Below are 12,836 nucleotides of genomic sequence, written 5' to 3'. Positions count from 1 at the left end.
TCCTGCAGGCTCACCTCCAGTGCTCCACACCTGGCCTTCCACTCCTCCTCTCTGCTCTCCAGCTCAGCCTCTTTCTGGGCGAGCAAGGCCAGGACATCAAGGTGGGCCTTTGTGCGAGCCTGCCTTTTCTTGATGCTCCTTTTGAGTAGCTTGTCTTTCTGACTGAGCTCCTCTTGGTGCTGGCTCTTCACCTGCCTCCATCCACTTTGCTGCAGGTTCATTTTTTCTTTCTGATTCTTGTTCTCTTCCTCATTTTTAATGTTTGTCTCCTCCTGTTCCTTCTGAGCCAGTTCCTCCTCCAGCTCTGCCTCTTCCACTTTCCTGCTCCAGTCCTCCTCTCTCTGAACCCGCTCCTGCAGGCTCACCTCCAGTGCTCTACACCTGGCCTTCCACTCCTCCTTTCTGCTGTCCATCTCAGCCTCTTTCTGACTGAGCAGGGCCAGGACGTCAGCGTGGGCCTTTGTGTGAGCCTGCCTTTTCTTGATGGTTCTTTTGAGGAGCTCGTCTTTCTGACGAAGCTCCTCTTGAAGCTGGCTCTCCACCTGCCTCCATTCATTTTGCTGCAGGTCCATTTTGTCCTTCAGAGTTGTGTTCTCCTCCTTTAGAGACTTGATCTCATTGATTGCAGAGAGCAGGGCGTCTCTGAGGCCTTGTACTATTGCATTCTGCTGCTCAATGTTCAGCTGCACTGCAGCTGGCCAGTACTGAGCTGGGCTGTACAGGGCAGCACCAAACTGCTTTGGAAAAATAGAAACATATATGCAGTTCATGTTTAAGACTCTTGTCACACCTTAGTACAACCAGTACACTTATTTATACAGTTGAATCTACGTTAGTCTAGGGACAGGACAAAATGCAAACACAGCTCACACCCCGCCATATATAATATTCAAATGTTAATTCAAATTTGATTAAAATAAAATGCAATATAAACAACTGAACCTAATTTTCCATACTCGCTTGATTAGTTATGTTCTTTTTTCAATTTTTAATCCACTGATTAGAGACACTGAGGAGGAGTATCTATCTGTCTTATCTGTTCTGGCATTTTGAGAGAAAAAACATGGCACTTCTCTGTTCAAGAAACCTTACTGGAATCATAAAATCATCCTATTATAGTTATATTTTAAACAAAAAAAAAGATTCAACATACTGTATTTCTTAACTGGGCCTTCCGGCTATGAGAAATTGTTGACAAATGAGAAATCTTACCTGGTTTCTTTGTCGGTTCATCTCAGCTCAGAGGAGAGCCTTAAAAGTGACAAAGAGCAGTTTGTGTTTCACAGAAGAAGTTGGACTTGAAACTGTGCTGTAGAGCTGAAGACGTGTCTGATGTAATTGTTCACGTTATAATGAGGAGACAGAGATATTGAGACAAAGATATACAATAGATAAGTTTTACAAATGGTTTACAAAAGGTTTGTGTTGAAGGCAGAGACGGTGCTCAGTTCAGGGTGCTGGATGGAAATGGAGAGTCTCTGCAGGTGCAGGTTCCAGTGAACGTTATGATGTCAGAGTTCTTCAGTCATGATGTCACAGAACGTTCTCATCGTGAGTTCCAGATCATCAAGGTTCTAACAAAAGCTCTTCATTGTATTTTACAACTAACTAATAAGGTTATAGTGAAAGCACTGTTTGTTGATTAAGGTCAAGCACAGAAAAACAACATATTTTATTGGTAACATGAAGTAAACAGATTTGACACAATGTTTCCTGGTCTGACCCCCAATCAGTATCTTGTGTTACTGTATACTTACACATCCCAGGCCCACGTTGTTAATACAACAAATCAGTGAACACAAAATTATGGACCAAGCTGACCAGTGCATTATGAAATCTTGTGTTACATAATGATAATTAAATTGAATCATGACTGGCTCTGTTTCATTTAAAGTAAAATAAGTAATATGCGAAATATGTATGTAGTTATATGTTGTTGGCTTCTGGCTGCTCCCGTCAAGGGTCAGAACACCATCCACCATAGTTGATTTGGCGGAGGGTTTTACGCCGGATGCCTGTCTTGAGGCAACCTGAGCCACGCTCCCCTTTGTATGTGCTTATATATATGATACATAATCAACCATTTACTGCATTAAACAGATGGAAACAGAACCATAGATGACATTTATCATTGGGGCAATTTCACTTCCAACTGTATTCAAAGCTCTAATGCATGTTGGAGTACAGAAAGCTGTTGGATTGTGGGCTACTTTTTCTTTAATTTCACATTCATGTTCACAGAAACATTGTTCTGATCTTGTCTGTTTGACTTTGGAGGACTTTTGATATGGATGATGTTCAGGTTTGATATTTCTTGAAATTACTGCACTGAACTCACTATGTGATTTTCATTCCTTTATTTAATTTTTTTAATATTGAGCACACCACAGGGTCGACCAAAGCAAGGTGTCTCAATCAACTGTGGGGCATTTGTTTTATTACATTAGCTCTAATTTCTGTTGTAATAATGTTATTACTCTTGACACTATTTGGCATCCATTTCCTACTACGTTTACTGTAGGACACTGCAGGGGTGATTTGAGAGTTGGGTTCTGGGGGGCTTTTGGGGAAATCATATTTTGACCCTAGAGACCCAAAACTCTGGGGTGTTTCTTAAAAAGACATTCACTCTAGGGTAAAGCTCCACTTAAACCAGCTACACTGCTTACATGTTGGTTATTAATCAGTAATAATCATCCAAAAAATACAGATGCCATTTTACCTGGTGAGTGTTTACTCAGTAGGCTCCTACTTCACGTATCAGTTTTAGCTTTGTAGTGTCATTGTTTTTTACAACCTGTCACCACCACCACCGCCGCCTTCACACACACACACACACACACACACACACACACACACACACACACACACACGGTACCTTTACAGGTGTAATGTTCACAAACAAGTGAGATCACATTCCTTCCTCATGACGGAAACCTGAGGCACGGGAATTGTTACACTAAACAGAAAACCATCGACGGTTTACCGGTTAGTTGGTCACAGATAACCAACATCTCGGACTTAAACCTCTTGTTTTTTGTTTTTTTTACTTTCTCCTTCCTTTCCATTACTTTAATCGTGTGGAGAAACATCTCGCTGCGGACAGGTGGAGCCTACTGCCGAAGGAGACGTTGGCCGGCCGGTTGAGTGGTTGCGAAGCTGCCGCAGGCTGAAAATGTTGTGAAGCCATGACCGCTCCGTACAGAGATGTGGATAGTGTTCATTTTTCTGAACCTGGGGGTTCTTCATCGCACAGGTATGACAGCATTAAACTACCAGTGTGATTGTTGTTTTCGGTTGGCCGGTCCTTCTTTCTATTCTTACTGGGTACGTCAGACCTATTCCCCAGTAGCAGCTGGTACATTTGCATACATTACAGTTTAGTGGACAACTTCAGGCTATTTTGTTTCAAATTAATGAGTAAGGAAACCGTGTGTGTGTGTGTGCATGCGCGTGTGTGTGGGGTAAAAAGACAAAGTCATCAGCGCAGTGATTAATGATTAAACTACTGTTTTGAATATGACATCAAAATCAAATGTGCTGCAGATTAATCAGTCGTTATCAGAGTGAGATTCAAAATCTGATTTGAAGTTTGATTTGAATCTCACTTTGGAGCAAATCTGGTTTAATAGTTCTGAGGTTAAAACCACAAGGAATCTCTTTTTATCCGATAAGTTTTATGATATTTATCCAAATGTAGTAATACAAACTGTTGAATTATTCCAACCTGCATTGGAACCATTATGCAAATGTTGTACACAAATCAATTTATTTATGGTGTCCTCAAAGCCCAAGCAGGCATAATTATAAAAACTTCACTCTAGGTAAACCTCAAGTATCAAACTAGCAAATTTCACTAAGCACATAAGTATCAAGGCTAAAAAATTGGTCACAGGCCAGTCATTTTGTTGTGTTCTTGGCATTCATATGGAGCTCTACTTCACATTCAAGCAATTACAGGCTTCAGTTCAGTTCTGTAACTTATAAACCACTCACTTTTATCAGTATGCGTCCTGTGCAGAAATAGTTTATATTATATTATGTTTTTAGAGAACTTAATTCAATTCAACTGAACAGTACTTCTACATTCTGTGTGTTGGGCCAAAGTTTGGTTATAGCCCATTACTTTTTATGTGATGTATTTACTAGAGGTATTATTTTATTGGTACTAAAAACACAAGAGGAAGTTTAAGGATCAGTCAAACAGCCTGCAAGATGGAGAAATGGGGGAATTTGTGTATTGCACAACCTGAAACTACTAGACATTATAGTGACAAACATGAGTTCATGTTAAATGTATGTGACGTATCTCATCCACTCTCAAACTTGTTATGTTTCTCCTCAGTCTCCTCCTCTCCTCCCAGCCCCATCAACGTCAACTTCTCCTCAGTGAATCTCATGAATCTAGTGCAGTGGTCACCAGGAAATGGCACACCGGTAGACACACACTTTACAGTGCAGTATGCCATGTAAGTTTAAATTTAAAGTTATTATAAAGTTATTTCCTTTATGGTGCATTGGCCATAATGTAACTATCTTGGGCTTTACCTGGTTAAAGTGGAAGATAATGTTTTTATATAGGCTGTCTTCAGCAATTTACAGACAAAGAGCAAAAAATGTAACTTGATCTTACAAACAGCCTATATAACCCGAGGTTCCTTGCGTGAGGGGGCATTGAATAAATTGGTTGTTGGTATCCCAGCTTGTGCAGGGATTCAGGGCAGCCATCCTCTTATATGTGTGGGCCTACTCTGTCTTTCCCAGCTACGGGCATAGCGTGAAAGGAAGTAAAGGAAAACGGGTGCACTGGAGAGCGGTGCACCAGTGTACTGATATAGTGCGGAGATGGTGCGATCTGAGCAGTGAGACGTCGGATCAGGAGCAGGGATACTACGCCAGAGTTCGTGCTGTGGGCAGGAAAGGATCTTCCAAATGGACCTTGACAGAGAGGAGATTCGATCCAAAGACGGACAGTAAGTTAAAGTGACATTCAAACTTTTTGATAACACAGAATTGGCATATCAACTCAAAAATATTTTTACATCTACCAAAAGAAATTTGTTTTGTCTACCTGTACAGCTAGTTTTGGTCCGCCGCTGGTTACTGTGGAAGTAGAGAACTGTAATGCCATCATCACTCTGAAGGGACCTGTGAGATATCAGCCTAACAACCACACCCCAGTCATTCCCATGGCAGCATTATACCCCCAAATGACTTACAGCCTCTTCATCCACAATTCCCGTCGTGACCAGACGGTGAGTAGAAATATATAAAAATCCTAGCTTCGCCCACCCTCCTGGCACGGACTGGGCATGAAATCAAGCTCTCATGTTCATCTGTACCACTGAACCAGTTATGGATTTATATGATATTTGTGTGCTTGTATGTGTTTATTTAGCATCATTTCCCAGTGGTCTCTAGTCCATACAAGTATCAGCGGATGGAGCATGAAACAGAGTACTGCTTCCGTGCTGAGGCAAGTTTGGTCTCCATGCCCATCCTATGCCAATCCTCCGCATGGCACTGCATAACCACACCTAAAGGTAGGGAGAATATGTTGCTCTCTGTTTGACAGGTAGAAAGGAATGTGACTAAACATGTTCGTTGCGCCTGAGAAGTATTTGTGTATGAGTTTGGACATTTACAAAACGGCAATAAAGAAAATAGTGTTGCTTTTGGCTTGATATTAGGACGTTTTAAATTTTCTACGGTGAATCCCGATGTGGTTTGGAAGGTGTATTCCCTACATGAACCTTTACACCTATTTATGTATGTATGTGTGTGTTTATGTGACACGTTCCTGATTCCCGTCTCCTTCCAGACCCCGTGACTGAGCAGCTGCAGTGGACGGTTTGGGGTATTGTTGTTCCATCTTTGTGCATATGTGTGCTCGTGGTGGTTGGCTACTTTCTCCGTAACTACCTGATGGGGAAAGGACAGGAGAGCCCACATACACTGGTAATGTAAACACACACATGCACTAACACACACACTGGCAAGTGAACTATTTTATTGTCTAAGTTTTGTCCTCATTGTAATAGAAATTTGTTGACTTGGTTTTTTAACCTTTTGCCACCCACTGTTCCACTAGCAGAGAGCTAGCACTATGTAGAATGTTTTACTTTTCGCTCGCACTGTGAAAAGTTGCTTGACTATAAACATGTAATATTGGTATCAACAAATAAGACTCTATAAGACTTTTTGGTAATTGTGTGTTTAAAGGGCATGAGGAACAGATTACTTGTCATAGAGAAGCTTGTGAAAACACTTATATAATGTCTTTTGTAACAAAAGACACTGTTATGGTACAATAGAAAATATAGGATGCAGTGTTCCCAGAGCTTGACTTGAGTTAGAGACTAAAAATCAGGATATCTGTACAATTTTTTTTTGCACTATTAAATCACTGGAGGAACCCTTAAATAACTGATTTAATTTCAGTGTCTAATTGGTAGACTATTTGAGAAATAAATAATCCAAATTTGACTGTTGCATGGCATGTCAGACAAGAACTGTCGATTTTAAAAATGTTTTTTGAATCATAATGGTCAGTCTTTGAATGCCACACTCCTTCTCCTTCAATCTCCAGAAACAACCTTCTTTTCACCTTACTCCTCTGACTTTCCCTCCTGAGAAGCTCAACCTCATCCTCATCAGTGTCATCGAAAACAAGTCACCATCAGGCATTGGCACCGCCATATCAGACCCTGCCAGCCCCAAGAAACACATCACATGTCCCCCTCCAAGATACTCCCCCCAGAGGCCTGAAACACCCACAGAGCCTGATGATTTGTCCCTTGACTACGGGCTTGTTGGGATAGCGCCTAAAATCAATGATGGAGGAGAAGAGGAAGTGAGAGAGAGGAGGCATGACAGAGGAGAAGATTGGAATAACCTGAACGGTAAAGGCCAGAAATGCAAAGCAGAAAACAATTATGAGAAGAAAAAATTAATAGTTGAGGTTGGTCACCCTGCTGGAGTTGACTCTCCTGAGGCAAGGCCCTACCTCTCGCAGAAGTCAACCCACACATGCATGCAAACACACATGCCGATACACTCACAGGCACATGCGCAGACAGAGGTGAGCACACTTGTACAGGCGCAGGCGTGGGCATCAGTTTTGGTGAACCAAATTAAGGGATCGTTACTTTCTTTTCAGGGAGCGACGAAGGGAGAGGTGAGTGGAGAGGTGAGCGGAGAGGAGGACAGAGAGTGCCCAGGTTTATTTCTTACCAAAAAACCCCAAACTGACATCTGTGTTCCTTTAACAAATCTACAAACAAATGAGAAGGTAGGAATGGGGGAGAGGGATGGAAAAGTCAGAGTAAGAAGGGATGGAAAGATAGATGGAACTGTAGAGGAAGGAAGTGAGAGTGAGAAAGTAGCCCTCATGTCTGCTTATGCCTCCCAGAACATCAACAACATCCCCAACTCCCACAAAGACCAATCAGTTTTGTTACCAAATGACTATAGTGTTGTCCTGAGTCTAGCTACAGCAAATGGTATAGAAGATGATGAAGATGAGGACGACGGAAGTATTTGTATTAATTGGGATCCTGAAACAAAGAAACTACTGCTGCCAGAGATGGCGATGAAGTTCAACAAGGAGGGAGCCTTGGGTGGGTTGAAGCAGGGACAGGAAGGGAGTAAAGACAAGATGGGAGGAGAGGAGGAGAAAGTGAATGCCCTGAAGAGCGAGTTGAAGTTGGAAAATGTATTTGTCAGACAGGGGTGTGAGGAGGAGGCGGAGGCACTTAGAGAGATGGAGACAGGGGGAGAAACAGGGTCGGAGACGGATGATACTTTGACCAAATGGGATTTGGTGATTTCACTGGACCAATAGATGATATTCATCAACACATTTACCCCAATATTATAAAACAATGCTCTTCTTCCTCACTTATCCACTTGAATTTAATATCATGAAAGATATAAAATTCATTAAGAATAAAAATCATTAAAAATATGATTATATTATACTATGGTGGGGGTATATTTTAAATACCCCCAATAATTTATAATATCAAATTCTTAGGAGCACTTAGTACTTTAGTAGGATTACTTTTATATCTCTGAATGTTGCTGCTTTATTATCACAAATCACACTAATCATTATGAAGTAATCACACTCAATTTTTGGGAAACTATTATTTGTATTCTTATTTGTATAATTAATAATATATTACTATTTTGTATTTGTATTCTTCTGTGTTTTAAATTTTGTGCAACATAAACACGTTCACCCATGGTCACGAAACTTCAGAGCACTAATGGACTGTTCTGGACCAGGGACATGGTCTGATACATGGTTCTCCAAAACCAGCATCCATACACTTTTGACAGTATTCCTCATTTTCTCAGTAGCATCAGTTCTGTGCTGATTCACAATCACAGAATCGTATGAAGGAAATTCTGATGGTCAGAGACAAAGTAAGTTTTTCTTTATGTTTACTATGTTGATTCAGTATATGATGAAGACAGAACTATATCACTTTCCTCTTTATTTGTTTATCTCTCTTGAATTAATAAGGAAGCTACCTGGCCAACAGTATGTGTCAAACTTCTCTCAATCAGTCAATGTTATTTTATTGCATTATCTTTTGTTCCTACTCTGAACTTTGCGAACATATTCCTGTTCAGAAGTGTGCCAGGATATTTGATGCTGCCTCACCTACAATTTATCAGAATTCATTATTTGCTACTATCACCTCTGAATACCATCAAGAATATTAAGTGATTAACACAGTAAATACTGTCACTTCAGCTTGGTACCTCTGTTATTCAGAAGAATGCCACACAAATAATGTTTCACCATGTAACAAAGAAAGAAATAGTTATGGTCTCTTGTTAATTTTGTTCCTCTTTCTACATCTTTGTTCGTAGTTCTGCCTACATGACTGCATGTCAACTCAAAATGATGTGTGAAGGATTCTGTAAACATACATGCTGTATTTTAACACTGTCCAGTTATCAGCATTGTGCTGTCTCATAGTCTCATATGGAAACTACTGTAAAATCTGATGCCACGCATGCCGTTGTATTTTGTTAAAATGGTCTTACTATGGGAAATAAATCAGTAATATGTTTGTCATAATTTTGTATGTCACAAGACAGAATAAAGTCAACTTGTTTAATCTATTCTGTTCTATATTTACAAAGGTAAAGGCCACTTATACTTTTACCAGTATTTCATAGTTTCAGTACCCTTACCAGCTTTTGCAAATTCCCTGGATAAATCTACAGTTTTAAAATATTCACTTGTGTGCTCCCCTTTCTGTACTGTTTAACTTCTATTACTGACACCTGCCTCTCTAGAAGTTGAAACAATGAGTAAATAGAGACATCTGCTGGACAAATTGCAAACAGCCATCAAGAAACTTACTGTGAGAGTAAAAGCAAGGACACTTCACATTAAAATTACTCTGCCCCGATACCTTGCATCTGATATCATCTGCTGACAAAACTTTCTAAGGCACTTATATAGGTAAGTAGAATTAGTTTATATATTATATATATTATAACTATTACTGCCTAGTCATTTCTGTGATTGTTTGTTTTTATTCTAAATTTCTGAATAGAGACAAAGGTTATAAAAACAAATACATTTGAGACTTATTAATGTTGTCACCAACAAATACGACTAGTATTGTTCACTTAGAAAGAGAATTTGTTTTTACATTTCTTAACCTCTAGGTGGCGGGGTGTCATTCAACTGCAGCGTCTCCATCTCTCCTCATCCATCATGGCGTCGCACGGCCCGGCTTCAGCTCCCGCATCACTGGGGCGGGACCGCGGTGGGTCGGACTGCCAGCCGTTGGGCACTTCCGCCGGGCTCGGGTTTCCTTCGACTCGGCATTTAAATTGAGCTGCAGGACATCAGCTGCTGCTACATCCAGCGCTGTGCAGTGACAGAAAATAAACCGTAGCGCTAGCAAAACAGGTTGCTTTTATTTTTTGACTCGAAAGCGACAGAAATAATAGTTGACCCTGAGGAGGTTTGGGTTGTTTTGTTGGCAGAAGAGCGGGAGCAGTTGAACAATAACGGTGGTTGAGCTCTGACAGCAGCTCGGTGCATCATTTTTGGGATTCCTCTGCTAGCTCTTGGACGGAATTGAATAGCGGTAACGTGATGTTGTGCATGAGCAGAATGATCTAGGTTTTTCTGGGCAGTGTTTGTTTACTGATATAAATTGGTAAACAGAACAAAACTCACTGAATGCAGTGTTTTTTTCGGCCCAGGAGCATAAGTGGCCTGGACTTTGGAGGACCGATGGACTGGATGATGAGAGTGCATTTGAAGGGTCAGGTTTAAATTCTGATAAATAGAACAGTTTGGATTTGTTTTTAATTGTAGGCACTACCAGAGACAAAATCTTAAATAGTTTAACTTGGCTTAATATAATATCAGGCCAAACTTGAATATTACCATCAACAACAACACCACTCACCACCCACTTAGGGAAGCAGGACTTTTGCTGTTATTTCATCTATAAATATAAATATGAACTTTTTTCAAACATTTTTTTCCCTCAAAACAGCCTTTTAAAATAGATTTAATCTAAATCTAGCCTGTATGAAACTAATACATTTTTTTTTATGTATGTAATGAACCATTTTTGATTTGAGGTGGACCTTGAATTAAGTTAGCTCTTGGCTCTTTAGTTTTAATTTGGAGGTCATCTTGTTTTATATGTGGTGAAATCTCACTTTTTCAGATTGACATTGAAACTAATATTCAATCCCTAAAGGACATCACAAATTTGTAGACAACAACAGCTCAACAAACTGCATCTTTGACTAGTTCTACATATTGGAGGTTTTACTATTCTAATAATAAGCAACCAGCAACCATGTTCAGCTGGCTTGGAACCGACGACAGGAGGAAGAAGGAGCCAGAAGTCTTTCAGACTGTCAGCGAAGGACTGAAAAAGCTTTACAAAACCAAACTCCTGCCGCTGGAGGAAAGCTACAAGTTCCACGAGTTCCACTCCCCGGCTCTGGAGGATGCTGACTTTGACAACAAGCCCATGGTCCTACTGGTGGGTCAGTACTCCACTGGCAAGACAAGCTTCATACGGTGAGAACACAGCACATACAGTCATACACACATATGACCAACCTCCATATGAAAAGTGGAATCACACATAGAGTCAGAGGCCACCAGAAAGATAAAAAGGGAGAGGCTGACACACCCAAACTGGCTTTTTCCCTCTCTCCACTTTGGCAGTGAAGAGGGGTGCAGTGGCCATGCATTAAAATTAATTTGTGCAAAATTGAATTGACATGGAAAAAAAACACTATTTGAAAAGAAGAAGAAGAAAAACGATCATCCATCAGTCACACAAAATCACTCAACCTAACTGCTTTGAGCCACACCTCTGCAAGCTTTATTGAATCCATAAAAAGTTTATATGACAGCCTACATAACGCACGCGCACGCACACCACACACACACACACACACACACACACACACACACACACACACACACACACACACAGACTTGATGCATATGAAGGCAGCACTGCCTGGCACTGCAGCTTTCTCTGACAAGGTGTGTGTGTATATGCATTTGTGTCTGTGTCTGTGTATGGATGATCAGAGTTCTCTTTACTTAGAACAAATGTTTATGAACTGTGTGTGTTTAGTCTGGGGAATCATCAGAGGTAGCCCTGTAAAATTAAGCAAAAACCAGTGTTTGCTTGTTTTTTTCTTTGAGGAAATCAATCAAACTCCCATAGTTAACAATTTCGCAAAAATGCTGCAGTGAATACTTTTAAAAAAGGCTCTGGTCAGTCAAGTAAAGAAGCTTTTTCTGCTTAGCTCTTTTCTCTGTTACACAGATATTATGTTGCATGTATTATCAGTGTGTTCTTGGAGCTTATACATTGGAAACAATTGCTTGTATGTTACACTCATCTGAAGTCATTTTGCACAAGGATGTATTTGGCACAAGGGTGCCAACTGCATGCCTAAGGTTACACAAATTCAAATTTGTTGCTTTTTAATCTGCTTTCAACAGTAACTTATTTAGGATTAAAAAATGTTTTACATTCAGAATTCAGTCAGAGCTGGTCTGGAGTAATTCTGGTTATGGCATACATCTGTGTGTGTGTGTGTGTGTGTGTGTGTGTGTGTGTGTGTGGGTGGTTGTGAGAGAGATTTTAGCATCTGGGTGATAGGCCTCTTTTGAACTGTAGGACTTCTGCTGACATCTTGTCTTTCTGACACGCACGCACACACACACACGCATGCACACACACACACACACACACGCACACACACACACCTACAAACACTCATGCTTGCAGGGCCTTGTAGGTAATTAGTTGAAAGCCACAGCAGGGAGGATGCTGTTAGTGACTTCCTGCTATAAGACAGGACAGCGCAGACATCCCTCCTCTCTCTTCTGTCTCTGATTCCCTCTCTCTCTCTTTCTTTCTGTTTTGCCCTTTCACTGATGACAACACCCACCACTCAGCAGCCTGACCCTTCACTGCCAACAGTGTAACAGTAAGATGAAGAATGCACAAATTGCTGAGTAACCCTCGGTCAGAGCTGCTACAGTCACAGCATCTCTTGCACTTCATATCACAGGGTCTCACTGTGAATCTGGGAGCAGTGCAGGATGTGGCTGAATGCTCTGCCAATTTTGTTAATCTCACCTAAACTACAGGGAAGTGCTATTTTCTACTTTGCCAGTAGGTCAAGTGCAATTGTGCTCAGATATGTGGGGCTTGTGCTTCTCTTGTGAAAACAAAATGGAGTTTGTGCATTTCTTTTAACAAGAGAAGCTCTAATAATGATGGTTTTGATGTGAATTTTAAATGTTTTAA

At 40.7% G+C, this 12,836-nt stretch overlaps 2 protein-coding genes across 2 annotated transcripts in view; both read left to right on the top strand.

Moving 5' to 3' along the window:
* Window positions 1–2,918: 2,918 nt before the first annotated feature.
* LOC111216479 lies at window positions 2,919–9,139 on the top strand. The gene is made up of 7 exons (XM_022738024.1): window positions 2,919–3,256; window positions 4,346–4,469; window positions 4,765–4,973; window positions 5,080–5,255; window positions 5,399–5,543; window positions 5,822–5,958; window positions 6,590–9,139. The coding sequence occupies exons 1-7, from the start codon at window positions 3,208–3,210 to the stop codon at window positions 7,841–7,843; spliced, it is 2,094 nt and encodes a 697-aa protein (XP_022593745.1). The 5' UTR covers window positions 2,919–3,207; the 3' UTR covers window positions 7,844–9,139.
* A 737-nt stretch (window positions 9,140–9,876) lies between these two features.
* Window positions 9,877–12,836, top strand: part of LOC111239289 (EH domain-containing protein 3) — a 14,343-nt gene continuing 11,383 nt past the window's right edge. Inside the window, exon 1 of the mRNA XM_022769133.1 lies at window positions 9,877–11,077. Coding sequence (XP_022624854.1) covers window positions 10,851–11,077 — 227 coding nt within the window. The 5' untranslated portion in view covers window positions 9,877–10,850. The remainder of the gene's footprint in view (window positions 11,078–12,836) is intronic.

Source organism: Seriola dumerili, unplaced genomic scaffold (genome assembly GCF_002260705.1).
Source record: "Seriola dumerili isolate Sdu_G_001 unplaced genomic scaffold, Sdu_1.0 BDQW01000025.1, whole genome shotgun sequence".
Classification (NCBI taxonomy): Eukaryota; Metazoa; Chordata; class Actinopteri; order Carangiformes; family Carangidae; genus Seriola; species Seriola dumerili.
The sequence above is the reverse complement of the archived record's forward strand: the minus strand, read 5'-3'. Positions and strand labels throughout refer to the sequence as shown.